The sequence below is a fragment of the Lepisma saccharinum genome, chromosome 9, assembly GCF_977018435.1.
Source record: "Lepisma saccharinum chromosome 9, izLepSacc3.1, whole genome shotgun sequence".
Classification (NCBI taxonomy): domain Eukaryota; kingdom Metazoa; phylum Arthropoda; class Insecta; order Zygentoma; family Lepismatidae; genus Lepisma; species Lepisma saccharinum.
Genome location: NC_139237.1, coordinates 73,548,624 through 73,569,312, shown reverse-complemented (window position 1 = coordinate 73,569,312; position 20,689 = coordinate 73,548,624). Strand labels below are relative to the sequence as shown.

Here is a 20,689-nt window from a genome sequence, read left to right as displayed (position 1 = left end):
GCAAGCCATAGTTAACGGAAATACCTGTGATAACATCATGGAAAAAGTCGTAGTTTAAGTGTTAAACTAGGTATGGAGATTTAGTCATCAGATTTGCTTTTTAGCTGTTAATAAGCTGATTCTGTAGCAGTTTTTGTGAATGAATTTTAAAAGCATGTACTTATGTAACCTTGTCCATCTGTTAAGGGTCTTGTCCTCATATTGTCTGCAGATCCATAGCTGTGGGGAAGCAGGGTATTGGGAGGCAGTTGCGCCAGACTCCAAGGCAGATGGGGCACCAAATAAATGAGCAAGAAGATAAAAAAATGCCCTGGGAAAGTATTGGGGGTCTATTAAAATATTTTCAGTTTGCAAAGAATGGCTATAAAAATTTTCATGCTAACTTCACTCAAAATACTAGACTACTATTTCTGTAAGAGCCACATATACATGTATATATAGTCACTCTTATTGAATGGAAGAAGTTATAATATTCTAGTTATACATATTTAGTACAAATAAAATAATGCATACCATGATTTGAAAACATAACAGCTGTCTCAGTGGCTGATTGAGTTAAAATTTCCAGGTTTGAGTCTCGGCCTGAGGTTTGTATCTAATATCCATTCGTCAATTTCATATAATGTATCAGTGAGCTTAAATAGGCAGAAATATCAACATATATAAGGAAAATACAGATACAATTCAAAACATTAATAGCTATTGGATTAAAATTTCTGATAAAGCTACAAAGTCTATATTTTTTTTTCCAGGGTACTGTGTTTATCAACAATATTTGTGGATTCGTTTGTATTGATGTTGTATGGCCTTTCCTTTGGACCAGTGAAATCTCGAAAATGGTTAATATCTGTCCTAACATCCTTTGTCCAAACCGTGCTCATTCAACAACCATTGAAGATAATTGCCCTTGCGTTGTTCTTTAGTTTGGTAATGAAGGTAAATATATTACATAAGTGATTGAAGAATGTACGAGGGGAGTTCAACAATTATTGTCCCTGACATATAATTTGTCATTTTTCCACATAGTCCCCCATCACTGTAATGCACTTTTCCCACTTATGTTCTAGGGCACGAATACCAGTTTCAAAAAATTGTGATGGCTGTGCTAGAAGACATTCTTCTACAGCATGCATAACATGAGCATCGCTGGCAAAGGTGATCCCCCGCAGGTGCTGCTTCAGCCTTGGGAACAAGTGAAAGTCACTCGGCAAGATCTGGAGAGTAGAGAGGGTGCTCGATTAGTTCAAATCCAGCAGCAGCAACAGCGGCGGCTGTAAGATGACTTCTGTGGGCTGGAGCATTGTCCTACAGCTGCAGCACTTTCCTGTGGCACATCCCTCTGCGTTTCTCCTTGATTGCATCCCTCATTTTTGGAATCAATTGCGAATAATAGTCACCTGTGATCGTCTTTTGGTGCTGGAGGTAGTCAATGAACAATACTCCCTTGGCATCCCAAAAAATGGTGGCCATAAGCTTGCCAGCTAATGACATTGTCTTGAATTTCTTGGGGTTTGGAGAATCATGGTGCCGCCACTGCATGCTCTGTTGTTTTGATTCAGGGTCGTAATGGTGTACCCCGGTTTCATCTACTGTCACACATCTACCAAGAAAGTTACCCGGGTTTCTCTTAAACAAGGCCAAATTTGTCTCTGAACAGCGGACTCGGTCACGCTTTTGATCACTGGATTACATTCTCAGTACCTATTATGCAGATACCTTGCATGTTGGTGTAAAATGGTTTCAATTGAACCGATTGACAAGCCAGTAACCTCAGCTAACCTCCAAACTGTCAATCGTCTGTCAGCCATTATGAGGTCGTGAACCATGTTGATGTTTTCAGGTGTGCACACTGTTATGGGTGGTCCTGCACCTGATGCATGTTCAGAGCTCTCTCTGTTGCACCAAAAGTCACGTGAAAAATTCTTGACAGTTTGGTATGACTGAGCACCATCATCCAACACATTCACAATGTCATCATGAATCTCCTTCGGTGTTAACTCCATCTTCTGGAGGTACTTAATGACGGTTCTCAATTCCAATTTTTTCCATTTTCTCAGTCAGGGCTCACCTTGTCCTGAAAAACATAACATAACATCGACATTATAGACTCTACATGGCTGAAATTTTGTGTGTAATCGTTCAAAGAGTTATACATGACACACAAAAATTTTCAGTTGTTTGGGATCATTCCTTCTATGTTAGGGACAATAATTGTTGAACTCCCCTTGTACTAGTATATGTATAGGCACATATTTTAATTTCATCATTGAAACTCAATTGCAAAATAAATACATTTGTATTGAGTAACATTGAGGCCATACTAATGCCAATATTGACAAATTTATGCAAATTCTAACACAGATATTTCAATCCAAAATTAAAATTTGATAATATTTTCAGTTGAGTTTTGTTTTGACCTTTTTCATTCCACTTTATGCACAGATGCGTTAATCAGGACTGGACATACAGTTTGTGGGATTTGAACCACTATGTGCCTCCACCAGGTATCGGAACTAGGACCCCTTGTTTACAAGGCAACATTACCACTACGCCATCAGGGAGGCCGTAAGATTTTCAGTTGGAAAATGGATGATCATTTCACAGTTAATTCAGTGTTAGGTTCCAACACTGTAACATTATTGACAAGATTGAGTGCATAATGTTTTTTGTTGAATTTATCCTATTGTTATAACTTCACATTGGTCAAACTACATATAAATTTCTGGTGAAGCGTATATTCTGAAACATTAAATCATGAACATATTTAAGTGCATATGATAACTGTTAACTATAAGAAAATTCCGATTCAATATCAACTCAGTGAAATATTGGTTATCAGTGTTGGTAAATAATGGAAATTAGTACACTTTATTCATAGATATATCAGATTGGTATAATTATCAGTAATTTTATCAATTTCTTGATAGGCTTATATTGGCCAATACCAATTAATCTGTCCCTGTTCCTACTTTGAAATATTCATAATAATTTAATCACAAAAGTTCATTTCTCCCCACAACGCTGTTTCAAAATGTTATGAAAATGCAGCATGGCACTTCTACGGTCTCCACGAGACTCCAGAAAAGTATCAGCCAGCATTGGCTCAGTCCTGATGTTGATGAATTATTGCAACTTTTGTTGATTTGTAATGGGTGTTATTTCTTCTTTCAGAAGTCCCAAGCAGAACAAGCAGATCCAGTTGATATCCAGAAAGGAGAAGGTGGATTACAAGAGGGATACTATTATCAAAGGATAAAGGAACTGGAGTCACAGAGGGCGCAAGGCATGTACTTACCAATGCCAGAAGCTATTAAACAGGTCAATCCACATTATGTTCTATCCATTCAATGTTAAAGTGGATGGTTTCATTGATTGAATTAGGTTTTACATCGCTTTTGTGCCACTTTTGGCTAATCACAATGATGAGGATGAGTGATGATACAATTAAATTGATGAACACCGATACCCAGGTTGGAATTCAAACCCAGGACTCCTGACATCGTAGCATGCTGCCATGGAAGTCTCCTTAAAGTGGATCCATAGAGGGGACAATACTGAAATGGGATGTCTAAAACTTATTTACCATGAAATCTGAAGCTGTCTACGAACTAGGAATGGGACTGATTTATCGGTACTCTATTGGTATCAGCCGATATATAGGCATATCAGTTTATTGGTAAAATTACAGATTATTTTACCGATCTATATATCGATAAATATCTTATAATATAGTGCAAAATTGTGCCATTTTGTTGTAATTTTTATGTATAATCTCCATACCCTACTTTCTAAAAAAGTAAATGTCTAAATATTCAACTTATTTTGCACACATTTATTAAGGAGATCAATGAACATTTCAGGTTCTTCAAGGATCCTTTCTAATTTTATATCGGTACTGTATCGGTATTGAACAAAATTTCATATTGGCCAATCTCTACTAAGAATATTTCTTAACATGAACCAAAAAGAAATCTAGATTAGATTTATTCTTTCATGTGCGAGCCATAAGCTGTACACACTACATAACTTTGGATTTTTTCTACAATACATACATACATATATATAGTTTGCATTTAGTTTATCTTATATGCAGTCTCTTAGTTTGTCTCCTATATACACATTCTTTCCCCTCCCCTAACAGCTCATTCACTCCACTGGTTCTTCCTTCTTCCTTGCCTCACTTCTCTTTTCCTTCACTTTCATCAAAAACACTCCCACTTTCTATAACTTTTCCACACTAGCTGCACTCTGTTCTAGGGATGGCCAAATGGATCCCGAAATACGTGTTTTTTGTTTCAGCTAAAAAACTGTTTTAGGGGACAAACCCCCTCAAATGTCAAAATGAGGACCAATTGAAGTGGGCATTTGACCCCTGTGTCCCCCTCCGATTTCCATGAAATTTGGCAGGTGTATAGAGGGGCCCTATGCCCCCTGTTTCTTCCTATGCCATATTTACGTGGTTTCGGTTTCAGCTCCCCACTTCAATTTCTCATCTTGACATTTGATCGGGGGGGGGGGGGGTTGCCCCCTAAAACCGTTTTTTAGCTGAAACACAAAAACACGTACTTCTTCCGTTGGGCAGAAAATAAAATGGGATTTTCATTAAAAAAGAAACTAAGTTTGTGTTGAAAATCGTACTTCGTATAGTGTCCACTAATTTCATGAGTCCCTCTCAAACCTGTATATCTGCGAAAGCAGTTTTTCAATATTTTTTGTTGTTCACGAAATATTTCAGGTCGCAATGTTAGATGAGACACCCTGTTTATATATGTATATTAGCAGGTAACAATATGTTATAAACACATTCTTACTTTCCAAAGAACCGCTCATGTGGGATGGCCAAACGGATCCGGATCCAATAGTTCTGGATTCGGATCCGGATCTGACAGTTCTGGATGCAGATCCTGATCCGAAAAATTTTAGGAACCGTTTCCGGAAAATTTTAGGATCTGGATCTTAAGGTGGATACAGATCTGGCCATCCCTACTCTGTTCCACAACTAATTTGAGTGTTTCTTCTTTACCCACACGCTCCAGCCATTTGTCCTGCAGGGCACGCATTCCCAGGCATGCAAACAGATGATCCATCCCGTCATTCCCCTTACATATTATACATTCATATACCACCATCTCTTTTCAGCACACTGTGTCTCCACCCCTCAGTCTCAGCCATACTAATCCCTCTCTTGCTTCCTTGCTTACTTTATTTATATAATTTGCTTGTCCCCATTCCCGAATGTCTCTTGTCTGGAGGTCTAGTGATATTTTAGTTGCAGTTTCATCATTATTTCTTGCAGATCTATATCTTCTAGTCTCTGTTTAACGAGTTCAGGTTTTCCTTGGTCTGCGTACTCTCTTCCCATACCCATCCCAACCCGATTTCGAATAGTTTACCTTTAACTTCTTTTGCCCACGAGCCCATTTCCACTCCCCTTACTTGTTGTATGAGAGCCTTCCCTTTGATAGTGTCTCCCCCTGCTATTATAAGAATTGCCCAATATTAACCCTTCTCCACGTTAGTCTGGTGCTCTCCCTCGCTAGCCCAAGTTCCCGTAGTACCCCGCTGTTTGCGGTGCCTGTTTCGACATGCAAGGCTTTTTTGAAGTAGCTGCACTGTGGTTAATTATGTTTTCCCCCTTTGCCCCCCAGATTTCGCACCCATACCCAACTGAAGATATTAATAAGGCTCAATATAGCTTATCAACGAAGCTCATTTCATAGTTTTGCAGTTTTCTTGTTATTCCCATTATTGTGTCCCTTACAGCTCGCGCATTCCCCTCACTGTTTGTAAGTGTCTCGCCCATGTTCCTGTCATAGTGTTTGTTAGACCCAAGTACTTTATTCGTTTAACCCTTTCTAGAAAACACACAGACCTCTCCAACAACTTAGTGGACAACACTGTTGCCTTTTGATCAAGGTGCTCTGGGTTCAAATCCAGTGCAATGGTTTGAATTCCACTTCAACCTATATGTCCAGTCCGTATTAGCCTGTCTTGAGCATGAAGTGGACTTAAACTCTGCCTAAAAGAACTCTAGACAACAGAAAATAATATAACAAAATAATAAACAAATTAATACAAATAACGGTTTCTTTGCATTCATTAGTGCAATTTTCATGTTCAGATTTGTCAATACCAATTAAATGTTGTTATGATATTTTGTGTTATTAAACTTGAATTTTTTGAAAATTGTTGTTCAAAACTTGGAATTATACTTGATTTTATCTGGTTTTATTTTAATGTAGCCACTGTGTTGCCTACCATCTGTTCGGTGACCGAGTAGACTACTTTCAGTCTCACCATTAAAGTTCCAGGTCTGTCCTGGACGTGGGTGTTCTTTGTGAGTGCCCTTTCATTGATTTCATTGTATGGTCACTCATCCTCATCTTCGTGATTAGCCAAGACTGACAGAAGAGCAATGGAAAATAATGAAAAGTACAAAATATTTTTGTCGTTTATGTCTAGGTCCTAGAAAGACGAGGAAAGACCGAGAAAATGATTATCCAGCTCTTGACCGATATGCTCATATACGTTATATTCATAACTGCTCTAATGTATATAGTGCATGGGCATAGAGAATCATCTGTACTCTCTACATTGAATATCTTAAAGGATATCACATTTGAAGGTCGATGTGGTGATGGTGAAGCTTTTGAAGATGTCAATTCAAAGGATAGGTATGCTTAGTATGTAAGTCTCTCTCTCTTCTCTCTCTGTGACTGGGGGAAAGGGGTGGGGGGGATAGCAGGTGTACTTAATGTTCTAAAGCAGTAATTCTATTAGTTTCTTTGCCACAGACCCCATTGAAATCTCTTCGGTGGTTGCAGTTTCCCAGGACGTAACGAAGTCTTAAGGAGATTTCGCATTAAAGTGACACGTGACACATGTCACTTGAGAATGAACCAACCAGCATCAAGTAGCAAAAGGCATAAGTAACCTGTGGCACAACAGCTTTTATGGGACCAAGGCCTAACTGTCAACTGCTGGTCTCACCCCCACATGCCTCAGCAGAGGGGTATCATCCACCCAGTTAAGGGGTGATGTGTGCTCAGCATGATGAACCCCCAGTCATTGTTGTAGATTTCCCTGACCGGGTTACGCTACTCATTCGTAGCTCCCCAATTTCCTCACGATGGTGGGTGGCCACCAGTCCCATGCACAGGCCAAAATCTCGAGACAAAAGTTCTTACGCTTCCCCCAGGAGACTCGAAGCTGCGCACATCCTGTACTCGGAGCACAAAGCATGATGCCTTAGACCATACGGCCATGGTGTGAGATATAGTGGATTGGATTGGTGAAATCCTTAAGTATAAGGCAACATGTGTTACTTGTTGCTTTGGTGTGAAATCTCCCTTAAATTGCATCAAATTATTTAAAGTTTCTTATCCAAGAGAGCTGCATTACACTTGTAAAATTTAATTTAATACATTACTTATATTTTTTACTGTAATAATAATAGTAATAATGAACAGTGAGTATAGGTCTAATGTTATTTCAATAAGAAAGCCAGTGCTGCATTACTTAAAAGTCTCCTTAAATCAGACTTAATAGCTAAAACTTGTTTTGAAATCTGGACCTGCGATTTCCAAATTGTTAATGGAGAGGCAAAAATGATTTTTCACACAGTATGTCCTAACGAAAGGCATGAGTCTGTGCCTTCAGTGCCGTCCAGAAATTGAGTAGGAACTTTTCCTTGAACAACAGTTTCACAACACCATCTGTGGATATGTCCCCCTCCCCTCTCTCTCTCTTTTTTTTTTTTTTTGCGGGTGTGCAAGTGCATTGCACATGAAAGTACATAGGATATACAAAGTTTGGGCTTCACTCATTCTGGTTCTCAATGATAGTGCAGGTGATGTGATCAATAATATGCTGTGGCTGCCTTGACCACAACAGGTTGCCCCCAGGGACTCACTGATAAGAGGCCTGGCAAACCTCAGAATCTCTTATGCAGGGACATCCACGCAAGAATTCCCACCCTGATAATGGAGCCCATTTCTCCCACTTGACAATCTGATATTATACTAACTATACCAGTGTAGATTATGTGAGGTAGCAATGAATAAGGTCCCCCACCATTGCCATGATGGATATTGGGAATTAACACATTAAATGAAGTGTTCTTGTTCTTTTTTTTAATTAATGGAAGACAGGCATTTTATCAAATGGTGTTGCATATTAATATCGACATATTGCTTTAAACCAATGCATTATTTCTTCCAGCATGTATTTATACTTGGAACAAACTCTGATGCCCTCCATATACAAGAAGGAATGGTACAATGGTGACAAATTAAAGAAAACCGGCTGGATATGTGACATGAATAATTATCTCGTAGGAATACCAAGGATTAAACAGTCAAGAGTAAAACCAGGTATTTTATTTTATTTATTATTATTATTTTTTTAATTTTGGTAAATTTAAAATCAAATAAAGATGATAATGAATCACTTTTAAAATTAACCCTGCATTGGTCATGCACGGTCTCTAGTTAGAGGTGTGTTTTAATGTTGCCATTTATCAGTCTAGCTGAGTTTCTGAACTTCCTCTTTTACACCACAATTTTGTTTCCTGTGTTAGTCAGATCTTGGAACCAGTAGGGAAGGTTTGTTGAAGCTGCTGGAATTATATTATGAAATGTATTGAAATTGAAAATTTGAACATAAGTAAATACATAATTTTTGTCTTTTTAAGGTATTTTTTTTTTCCTTTTTTTGGCCATTTTTTGTTCATGTGAATCTGCCTCGCGCAATAACTTTATTTTATTTAGTCAAGCACAATAGACAACCCTTGCAACAAGTCACTGGATAGACATGTGTGGTTGCACATATAATTGAGCATATAATTATGTTCTTATGGTAAGGAGTTGTCGTCATTTAACAAACTTTATTGATTTATTCCATCTGCAGTGTTGAAAATATAGTGCCATGCCAAAAGGCACATTGAGGCATTTTCCCTGTGTTGTAGAGCAGGTTCAGTTTTCGGAGTATTCCAATGTTAGCACAGTGCATTCTAAGATCTCTAAGGAAATTGATGTTTTATCAGAGCAACCACCCTGTGACTGACCCAAAGATGTTCATTTATTTCATTTACGTATTATTTATTGTATAATTTTGTGTTTAATATGCATGGTAATATATCCATATTGTTATGAATTTCTATTTTGTTATATTTCGCGAAAATGTTATGTTGATTTAATGTAATGTATAACTAATTACGATCAGTGGCGGCCACTCATAAGGACAACATGGACGCCGCACTGCCGTTTGTAACCACAAATGAACAGACATTACATTTGAATGGCTTATTGCAGAAAGGGACCTGAGTCACATTTTTGAGGTATCGGAGTCACAACTTTTTCATCTCCTCTGTCTCTAGCAGCATACTGCAGGAGGGCGCATTGAGGGTTGCAAAATTAACTATTCATTATGCTAAAAATTTGAGCCAACAACAGCACATTTCTTTCTTACACTCTCAATATTATACGATTTTTCTTGTTTTTCTCAGAATTGTGCAAAAGTGACTCAGGTCCCTTTCTGCAATAAGCCATTCATTTACATCTACATAGTTTCCACATTAACTGCATTGCAAATATTTTGGTCCTCACAGATCGTTGGGTAGTTGGTTTTGTATTTTTTTATCCCGCGATAGTTGTGGAGTTTGCAAGATGCTGTGTGGGAATACGAGACTTGGCTCTTGCACCGAGAAAAATCTGGTGGGATGCCGCACTCCACGTGCATGCGCTTTACGTCCCTGTCGACATTCTCTGGCGAGGGTGGACGAGGAGCTAAGCAAGGCAGCTGGGAAGAATAATCTGCGTAGGAGGAAGACTGTTTTCATCGTTCCAAATCCCAGCTCCTAGCCGAAGCTGCTCTCTCTTCCTGGAGAAATGTAAACAATGAAGAGTTGCCAGAAGCAAGGATATTAGCATAAAGAACAAAAATTCAACTGTTTGAAAAAAAAATCTTATTCCATAAACTTATTCACTTTTAACATTAGCGTGGAGTAATATACAAGGTAATTTTCAACAAGGAAGAAATAAGCTATCAGTAACTGAAAAAATAGATTTATTTGATTTTTGTTATTTAGTGTCGCTTTTCTACCACTTTTGGCTAATCACGACGACAAGGATGTGTCATAATATGATGAAATTGATGAAAGGACATTGACAAAGAAAACCCACGTCGAGACCAGGATTCAAACCCAGGACCCCTGGCGTCATAGGACGTTGTTCAACCACTCTGCCACTGAAGTTGGCAACTGCAATCACACATGTGTGTTGTTTTTATTTTTATATGTGTTCAGTGGAAAGTGCATTTGGGTTACGGTGATGTAGATCTAAAATATATATTTTGATTAGCACATTACTAAAAATTCCTGAAAATGTGGTAAAGTTGTCTGGTAACTTTCCTTTTGTATTTCTTTTCCTCTGTTAGTTAAGTTAGAAAATGTTATGGCTACTACTTCTTCCATCTTTCATGATGCTTTTAATATTGTAAAATGAAAAGTGCTGCTAAGGTGTAAAACATTACATTTGGTACAAAACGAATATCACAATTTATCACGTTGGCTGTTAAATAAATTAGAAATTCATCATTGCTTGTCGATGGAATTTCACCCCTCCAGTTTGGTTCACCACGAGCCGCCATTGATTATGATCACATTATTGATAATGTAAATTAACGCTGTATAAATTTCTATATACATTTGAGTATAGCAACAGAAAACAGTATAAGTGAAAAATATATGAAAATTTTAAATAGTGACGTCAGAGTTTTCATTGGATTTATCAATTTGTAAGCAGATTTGGATAAAGAAAAATATTAGGATGTTTCGTTGAAGTGTGAGCGAAAGGGCTTGCTTCAACCTCCAAAGAAATATCTGTGCATATTTTAGTTTTCTTCATATTTGAGATAGTAATTTTCAGCTGTGACTTTTCTCCATACATTATGTCTGTTGCCACTCAGGCTGAAGAGTCTGCTGATGCTAACAAATTTTCAATTCATATGTGGCAACACTTGCAGGGAGGAACGACCCTTGGCAGGATAAAACCCTGTTGAAAACTGCCTCAAGAAACAGCACCACCGACAGAACTCAAAGCGCTCTGTCCCTAGGGTGACGTCCACTTTAGGGATCAGATTTTTTAGGTAAACACATATTTTTTCTATATGTATGAGCTTGCAACAGGGTTACAAATTCTGATCATGGTAACTAGAATACCATGTAAATACCATTTTTTTAAAAAATACGTAGAAATATATTCGTAACCAGCACTTTTTAACTCAATAACCCTGTGAAACCAGCCAATGGTGATACATCATTTCAAAGTCCTGTTTTAGATAACATTTGATTGTGAAATTGTATGTTTTACTGTGTTTATTTCAGAAACGTGCTGGCAACAGTTGCTGCGAGGAAATGGGACATGTTCTGGTGAATATAACTTCTTTAGTGCAGACAAAGATAAATATTCCCCCATTTGGACTGACTATGATTCACTACATAGTGGAAATGATGACTCGAAGCTTTTTTCTCCTTGGGAGTATCGAACTGCTTCACAATTGCTGGAGTTAAGTGTTACAGGTATTTATTTATTTTATTTATTTATTTATTTGCCTTTTGCAGAGAAAGTGTATCTCCAATTACAGAGGCATTAATATATGTTTCTTACTTGCTCAGGCCTTTATTTTAAATCTTATTCCATATCAGAATTTACATATATGCTCACAGTGAGGGTACCCAAGAAAATGAGAGGGGGAGGTAAATGCATATTTGGTCTAAAGGAACATTATTTGTGTAGTTTTTTCATGTTTTTTTGTGACAGTTTGGCCTACTGGGAGAAGAGCACCAAGCTCCTGTCTGGCACCATCCTTGTATACACATACAGTGAAACTCCAATTGATGTTACAGATTTTGTATTTTCCCGCATCAACATTCATCGTTCATGTCCCAAAAAAGCAGCACGTTTTATATTTTAACACATTTAAAATCATGTTGGTCCCCAGAAAAATGTAAATTCGAAGTTCCACTACATTAAGCCTCAGTTATCTAGTCGGTAGGATATCTGGCTTTCATGCGGGAGACCCGGGCTGGTGATCTAAGGTCGGAATTTTTCTAGCCTTGTTCCTGCATAAAGCAGCTCTGGGGCTCACCCAGCCTCAAATCAATGTGTACCTGGGGACAATCTTGGGTTGTAAAGGCAGTTGGAGCATGGTGCTGATCACATCCTCCAAACAGGCTAAGATCGAGAATCTGTGGGTCCTACCCCCCACATCCCCTAAAATGTGCCTTCATGGCATGGTTCTATATGCCCGTGGAACCACAGATAAGGGTATACAAGCAGATCTGGAACTAAGGCAGGAAAACTGGTTGACAATCGCCATTCGCAAGAAGTTTTGTAATAATCTGCTGAGAGGCACCGCTCGCACTCTTACTTCCACTTATTCTGCCAAAAGGAATAATAAGAGATGGCGCTGCTGAATTTTATTGCTGTCGAGGTGAAAAACGTACGTCACCACACCCTTCCTCCCCACAGGGATGGGGTTTCCCAAGAAAACAGCCCCCTGCGATTCTACGAAGCCTCAGTGCTTCGGTGGCTTTGCTATTGAAAATTGACGTGAAGGTGTAACTTTTACTAGTGGTTAGGAAACAATAAAATGATGTACATTGTAATGATCCTGAGAGATCATACTCATTAGTAACACTAATGTTTATTTACCCGGTGTATATGTAACCATTGTTATTATGTTCAAAGTTATTTTATTTACTTGTTCAATGTTAGCGGAAAACCTTCAAGGTGTAAATATACGATTATATGTTAAATGCAGTACCTCAAAATAACCAAATTATCGAAAAGGATTCATTTATCTTAAATCGTTACGTAGAGATAGGCACCATCTGAAAGCAATTCAGAAGTAGCTAGCTTTTTAGTTTACCGTGGAAATGGGGCCTCTCCAACAGCGTAATTGCTAATTCTGTCACGTTATAATTGAGGGGTTCATATAATAGCATTTAATACAGCAATTAAATGCTGTGTGTGGGTGGGGGTGGGAAACAAGTTCTCGAAACAATATTGAAAAGCAAGCAATTCGCTTACCCTTAAGATTTTCACAGCAAAATTTAGTGTAAGCGAAGCGAGGAAAAAAAATTGGATCTACATATTTCTTTATAAACTGGCAATAATATAAATTTAATAGTACGCCCATACTGTAAAAGGATGCTGGGACGTTGACATTTTTAGCATTTTTTGTAGGTTTGTTTGGCACCCAGAGTGACCTCGTCTTCCTCTCTAACAGCCACGGTTCTGCACCTGAGTGCACTCTTGAAATTTGATTTCTGCTCTGACTTTGTTTTTTGTTATTTAACGTAGCTTTTCTCCCAATTTTGACAAATTATGAGAATGAGTCATATGATGAAATTGATGAAGGGGCACTGACAAAGAATATCCACACCCAGGCCAGGATCCAAACTCCAGGTGTCATAACACACTATGCTAAACACTACACAATGTAGGTCGGCACACTTGCAAGAAATCATGTTTTATGACTAACATATATTTATATTTACGATTATGAAGTAATGAATTTTTCAATTTTCCAAGAGTGTCAAGTGTCATTCCTTTTGATCCCCTACGAACACGCATGCCTAGGCTCATCTACATGGAAGAACTGCTACCTACCATCACATGTGCTTAGCCTGTCTTTAAGGTTGACACAATAATCCATTCTTGATTTACTACATTCGACAGGAATAGAGTGAGACCAGTTAGGAAATAAATTATTGATATGTATCGTACATCAGAAGTCAAGATTTGGTTCTTGAGACTGGATAATTTCCCTATTTCTCACAGATTAGGGGTTAAAAGAAATGGGGTAAAGAAACGGGATATTTTCTTCAGAACACAGATTGATTTTTGGCCTTGTTCTGACATTGTTTCAAGGATTTTTGTGCATTTGTATAAATGCATTCCAGTGTTATTCCATGAGCGGACAAAGAAAGTTAGTTTTCTGCATTGTATCAGGTGTATTTTATTAGAAGAACGAACTAAGATGGAAAATTTACGACTTACACATTTTTCAAGGTGCAAGTGAAGTCCACTTTATGTTCAGGTAGGCTAATTTGGACTGCTACAACTTCAAATAGGATCAGAATCACAGAACGAGCTGGAATCGACAAGGAACAAGGTGACAGCGTTACCACTAAACTATTAGGAAGGCCCTACAAGTATTTCATACTCTAACCTTAGGGTCATATGGGACTACCACTCCCCCAGCTTCAATATTTTAAACAGCGGCGTATACTCTGGGTCACCTAGGTAATCGGAGATGACCCGACTATAATTTTTTAAAAAAGTTGTTTTTTATTTCTTCCAAATATTCTTCCGAACCAATCTTTGATTCGCATATTTCTTTACTTCCAGCGCGCGAATGTTTTTCAAACGTTTGCCGCTGAATGTCCGAGCGGCTTTCAGCCACTTTCTCCAGCTGGTGGAATCTGGTGACGTCAGGGTGAGATTCCACCGGCTCCCTTTAAATCCCTTGACGGGAGGGGAAGGAAACACTGCTTCTCAGCCGCGGTTATTCCGTGGCAAGGGTAAGCTCCTTCTGGAGAGAGTCCATCGGTCGCACTCTCCACCCCAGAGCCTTTGCCGTTCCCTCTTCTGCCATTCTTCCCCGGTGGCCTTTGTATCGTAGGAGCTGTGTTGTTTACGACAGGGACATTTCTCAGGAAACAGAATTCTGGGTTCGCAAATTACGTACTGAAAAGGAAAGTAGAGAAAATACATCTGAAAGTGTTCGAGAAACAGGGAAATGTGAACAACATTTCGAACCAATTCTATGTTAATTCTCAATTTACATTTGCTTCTGTCTTCCTGATATCTGCTATTTCAACAGATATTGTCATAGGAAAAAAAAAGCTTTAATATTGAAGATGGCGGTAATTAAATAAATTAAAATTTTAACTAGAAATTCAAGAAATTACACCGACCTCTCTGGCGGAGTGGTTGCCACAGCTCCCTACGACGTCAGAGCTCCAGGGTTCGAATACCGGGCTGGGCATGGGTGCTCTTTGTAAATGTCCGTTCATTAATTTCATGTCATCACTCGTAGTGATTAGCCAAAAGTGGCAGAAAAGCGACGTCAAATAACAATTTAATAAATCGATTAATGAAGTAATTAAACTATTTATATGCTTACTTTTATTCATTTTTGTATTTTAAAATGCGTGATTACTTTCTTTGTAGCCTTCAAAACCAGTGAGAGTATTTCTTTCACAGAAATGAATATTTTTTTAAAAGGGAAAGCTATCGGAAATAAATTATATATATACGTACACATATATTAGGTAATTTAAGTTGCTTCTCCCCCTCTCTAGATTAATAATGATCATAATGATAAAAGATGTTTGAATGTAAAATATATAAACAAAAAACGCAATGATTCCAACTTATAGAACCTCGCGCATCGCAGGGAATATGAAGTCTGTGTCAAGCAGTAAGGAACCACAATAGAAGATTGGCGCAGGGAATTGAATGCGTGTTGTAGCGATTCGAGAATTTAATATTTGTTTAGCTGTTAGTGGTTTAGTATTCGTGCTAGTGCTGTGTTTAAAGTTAAAGGCAATGGATATAATATAATATTTTCGTGTGAAAATATTTGGAACGGGATCTTTTCCGGAGAAATTGCAAATAGTTAATGTAGGTAGGCCAGTAGAATCTCTTGTACTGTTGTACTGTACCACAGGTCTTGAACTCAAACTTCCGTGTATAAAAACAAAAATCAGGAATGAACGAGTAACTGGGTACTGGGGTAACTTGAATTTTACACTTCAATTAATATTGAGGGTTTTTATTTCACTACCGAATTCCTTTCATATTCTTTGTTACAGGTTTTTTCTTATAGATTTATTATATTATCTTGTTTTATTGTTTGAAATTCTAAACGTAGATTAACTGCAAGTGCAATCACAACAATTATTCGACAGTGGTCGCAACAATAAGGTAACATTTTTCACACATACATTCGTAAATCCTGTATGAATGTTGAGGTAAATTTGCAGGGAGACTTCAGGAGTGGGTGGATGAATCAAGTGTCTGAGATTACCCACTAGTTAAAACCAGCATACGCCACTGATTTTAAATGCACATGCAGGATAAATCCTAGATGCATACATAAGGCTCCATACGGCAGTGATCGGAAAAGGGTCAGATTGCTTTGAGAGGAGAGCTGGAGGTCTTGAGAGAGGGGGGTGGGGGGTGGGCACGAGACTCATACCTACACCAACAGACATTCCAGTCATTTTTTGGAGATATGCAGTGTCCCATAACTGTATCCAGTGATTTATCAACACCACCACCATATTTCCTCAATGGCCCTCTACCACATGGGTCAGTTTACGATCATTTAGACACTAAATTTACCCTAACACCTGCATAAAAAGAAAGTTTATTTAAATCCCTACCTCTTTCCATTGGAGATATCTCGATAAATCCCTGACTTTAGCTTGGCCTTGAATGCTGACCGAAGTTACTGTACCTCACTCAAAAATAATTGAGAAATTTTATTTCTTCGCCATGCAGTTTCCCAAAAAGGGTATAAAGGTTGCCTTCCAGAGATACGTATTATTGCGATTATTAAATTCACTTGGTAACTTCACTTTTGTATGTATTGAGGTGGTATTTATGTAGAAGATGAAATAAACTCAAGATAAATAAAACCACATATAAACGATTTATCTGTAGTAAATTGCTGAAGTGTTCCTTGAAAAAAGTGCAAGATATTATTACGTTATTTCTTCAGTAACTGAGAAATGAGGATAATGCCCAGGTATTCTCCAGAATCTGGTCTTTACATAGATGTACATCATTTTATTGTTTCCTAACCACTAGTAAAAGTCACGCCAATTTTCAATAGCAAAGCCACCGAAGCACTGAGGCTTTGTAGAATCGTAGGGGGCCATTTTCTCAGGAACCCCCATCCCTCCGGGGAGGGGGAGAGTGTGGTGATGTTTTTTTTTTTAACTCGACACCGGTGAAATTCATCAGTGCCATGAAACACTAGATATGCGTAGTTTAACAGATTCTTTCCAAAAACCGGGTCTCCCCGATGGCGCAGGGGTAGCATCTTCACCTTCTAATCAAGGGGTCCCGGGTTCAATACCTGGTGGAGGCACATAGTGGTTCGGATCCCACTTTAAACTGTAGGTCCAGTCTAAATTAGCCTTACTGTGCATAAAGTGGACTTAAACACCAAATCAATCTTTTCAAAAACCAAACGTTAAGACCCGTTGCCAGATCCTTCCTCAAGGTTGTCAAAAGACATCACATTACAATCATAAAAGCAGAATAAAAAAATAGTTAAAATGATAAAAGTCTCAGGATTTTAAAACTACATCGTGGCCACCACTCTGCGTAGAAGATGCATGTCACTATCTACCACTGCTTTCAGATGCATGCTTGTTTCTTCCTACTGGTAATATGTTCCCAGTTTGATTGCTGATTTCAGTCAAATTGATTCAAATGTTGTCATTCATCCTGTCACATAGGGTGCAATTACAGCACATAATTTAAGAAGTAACCTTCTGATTCATTATTTCAATCTTGCAGGATTTATTGCACACTATGCAGGAGGTGGCTACGTGGCACCATTAGGAAAAACATCTTCATTGACGGAGAAAATTTTGCAATACTTGTCTGCCAAAAAGTGGATCGATGAAAGGACTCGAGCACTCTTCATGCAGTTCATAGTGTACAATGCAAACGTGAATTATTTTATTGAACTGTCTCTTCAGTGGGAATGGTCAGCAACTGGCTATACAGCCATAGATGCTACTGTAAGTATATTTAATTGAGATATATAAATCTATGAAATACAAGAGCATTATATAAAGTAAGGGAATTCATATACTGTACACCTGATATTCAGATTATCTGGATTATTCAAATGTGCAAATAGTTTGTAATTCAATTTCCATAAATCCAAGGTATGTCATTCATCAATCCGTCATCTGAATGGTCTGTTTGTCCTTTCATGTATTCTCTGCATACCCTTTACCATGTCATCTATATTTCTGCTGCAGGATAATAGATTTGTTATTAAGAATTCATACGGCATAAACATGGATAAAGGAAATGTGCAGAGAATATAAATAGGAATAACAAACAGAGCAGCAGAAATACAGATGTCACATGTAAGGGATATGTAGAGAATTCATAAAATGACTAAACAGATGGGTTATTTATTTAAATGGTGGAGTTTTTGAGATTCTTTATGTTTGATTGATTAATTTGTTCCATTTTATTTTGCTTTTTTTATTTTGATGAGATGAAATGGAAGGGACAATCACAGATTCATCCTGTCGCATTATACTGGCTGTGAGTACAGATGCTACAGCCTCATTATTGTGCAAAATGCAATCCAGGATGCACTTATATGGAAGAGAGTTTGACATTTGGGTGTCTCACCCAGAGATTCATTACAGATGAAGGATAAAGAATGTGTAAAACATAACTGGAAAGTTCAGATGATGGATTTTTAATAAATAACCATCATCCTGATTTTGTGGCCTCTCATGAAAAAAAAATATTTTTTTACCCCTGCACATTCTCATGATTGTGAATGTTCTTGGCCTCCATGGTCATGTAAATTGGTGGGTCTAATGGATCATATTGTTCAAATTTGTAATACTTTTTAATTGTAAGTAGAGTAGCAGTTATTATTCCTAATAGGGATGGGGCAAATTAATTTATACTCTATCGGTATCAGCCAGTATTGGCATATCAGGGCATTGATTTATCAGTAAAATTACCAGTATGATATATCTATAAATATCCACTAATTTAGTGCAAAATTCTGAAATTTTGTTGTTATTTTTATGAATATTAACATATAATTCATATTCTCTGCAGCTACTTTTTCAAAGGCAAAAACTGTTGCAATCGCGTGAATACATTCATTAATTAAGACTATTAATCAACCATTCACATTTTTCAAGGAACATTTGCATTTTTATCTGTAGAACATTAGTTATTGGTGTTGGTAAATTCCATATCAGTGCTTTATTAATATCAGCAAAAATTTATATCAGTCCATCCTTAATTACAATGAACATTTTTTTCTTTGTAGTTTCGGATGTTGAAATTGGAATCAAGAAAGGCTGACAATGTTTATACAGCTGCGTGTGTCTTCTTTGTGATGATTCTATGCTTATATATTTTCAACGAGTACAGAAAGATGAGATACTTGAAGCTCCGAAAATATTTCAGCACTCTTTGGAACATTCTTGATGTTATATTAATTATGGTAACCATAGTAATTATCATATTGTACATCAGTAATCTATTTGAAATGCATAGATTAATGGATCATATTGGTGAACGCGAGGGATTTCACTATGTAAGTTTTTCCAGAGCTTTGCACTCAGAGTATCAACTGAACACTTTGACGTCTGTGTTACTGTGTCTTGCAACAGTGAAAGTTGTCAAGATGTTTAGTCTTCATTTTGACTTTAGGAAATTCACACATTCGATATTCCTTGTGGAAATTTCAATGACGACTGTTGTGTTTCCATTTATAATTACATTGCTAGCGTTTGGCAGCTTTGCCTATTTTGAATTCCACCACGAAATCTATGAGTTCCGTGGATTGTATGAGAGTATTGTAACTCTTTTGGTTCTTTTGATACAGGGAGAAATAGAGTTTCAGACTGTGATAGAAGCTGTCCACTTTTTTGGGCCTCTGTTTTTCGTGGTGTTTACTTTCATTGTTGTGGTCTACTGGGTGACGCTATTTGAGATTCTATCTGTCGAGAGTCTTCACGAAACTGAACAGGATCCGTCGGTTAAAAAAGACAGCTTTGATATTATTAAATTTGTTACAGAAAATTTTATGTATAAAGTTGTCAGAAAGAAACCTGCAGAAGATTTGGACGTTGAGCTCGAGGAAGGACTCTCACGGCCAGAGAAGGAATCTCTGTATGGTGTGTACAGATTAAGGATGGAAGCAATGGACTTTGTGGTGATGGACCTTTTGAAGAAAACTACAGATCGTAAGGCAAGTACGTTATTGTCAAATGAAAAGGTACTTGGTATGTGCTGCTTAACTCTATCTTACCAAGGGAAGAAGGATTTGCTTACTAAAGCAAATGTTAAAATGTTAGAATAAAATTGAAAGAAATGTTTGCATAAATATCGTTAATAAAAGTATTGTAATATCTGCCAGTTTTTCTGTGTGCAAAAGTATTTGTCTGTTGTTGTAGCATACACTGGCCAAGGATTTTCGAGGGGAGAAGGGACTGTTATGTATACTTTTTTAGTTGCCAGCGATCTGTTCCTGCCTTTGGCATTTTTTGTTTTTGGAATACTGTGCTAAAGAGGAATTATGGCCCCCACCAACACCCCTTACACCCCCCTTCCCCGTGGGCACACCACTGATAGCATACCACTTTTATTGCAGAGAAAGATTGCCATGAATTGCAGAGTAGAAACTGCCCACAAAAACTACCATTTCCAAGCTATGGTTCCAAATCTGGATACCAAAATTTCAGTTCTGGATCCAGATACCTGATTCTTGGTTCCAGATCCAGATACCAAATTCTTGGTTTGGTTCTAGGCACCAACATTTATTAGTAGTTCATGTTGAGATTTTTAACACACTCAAGTATTAATGCATTAATTATTGCTCAATATTTAAATGC

General features: G+C 37.7%; 1 protein-coding gene across 1 annotated transcript in view; it reads left to right on the top strand.

Annotated features, from left to right (window-relative positions):
• The window catches only part of LOC145992472 (polycystin-1-like protein 2), an 84,823-nt gene extending 64,666 nt beyond the window's left edge, over positions 1–20,157 (top strand). The window contains exons 18-24 of the mRNA XM_083128855.1: positions 753–936; positions 3,172–3,318; positions 6,463–6,674; positions 8,221–8,372; positions 11,384–11,578; positions 17,601–17,827; positions 19,120–20,157. Coding sequence (XP_082984981.1) covers positions 753–936; positions 3,172–3,318; positions 6,463–6,674; positions 8,221–8,372; positions 11,384–11,578; positions 17,601–17,827; positions 19,120–20,157 — 2,155 coding nt within the window. The remainder of the gene's footprint in view (positions 1–752; positions 937–3,171; positions 3,319–6,462; positions 6,675–8,220; positions 8,373–11,383; positions 11,579–17,600; positions 17,828–19,119) is intronic.
• The last annotated feature ends 532 nt before the right edge of the window (positions 20,158–20,689 follow it).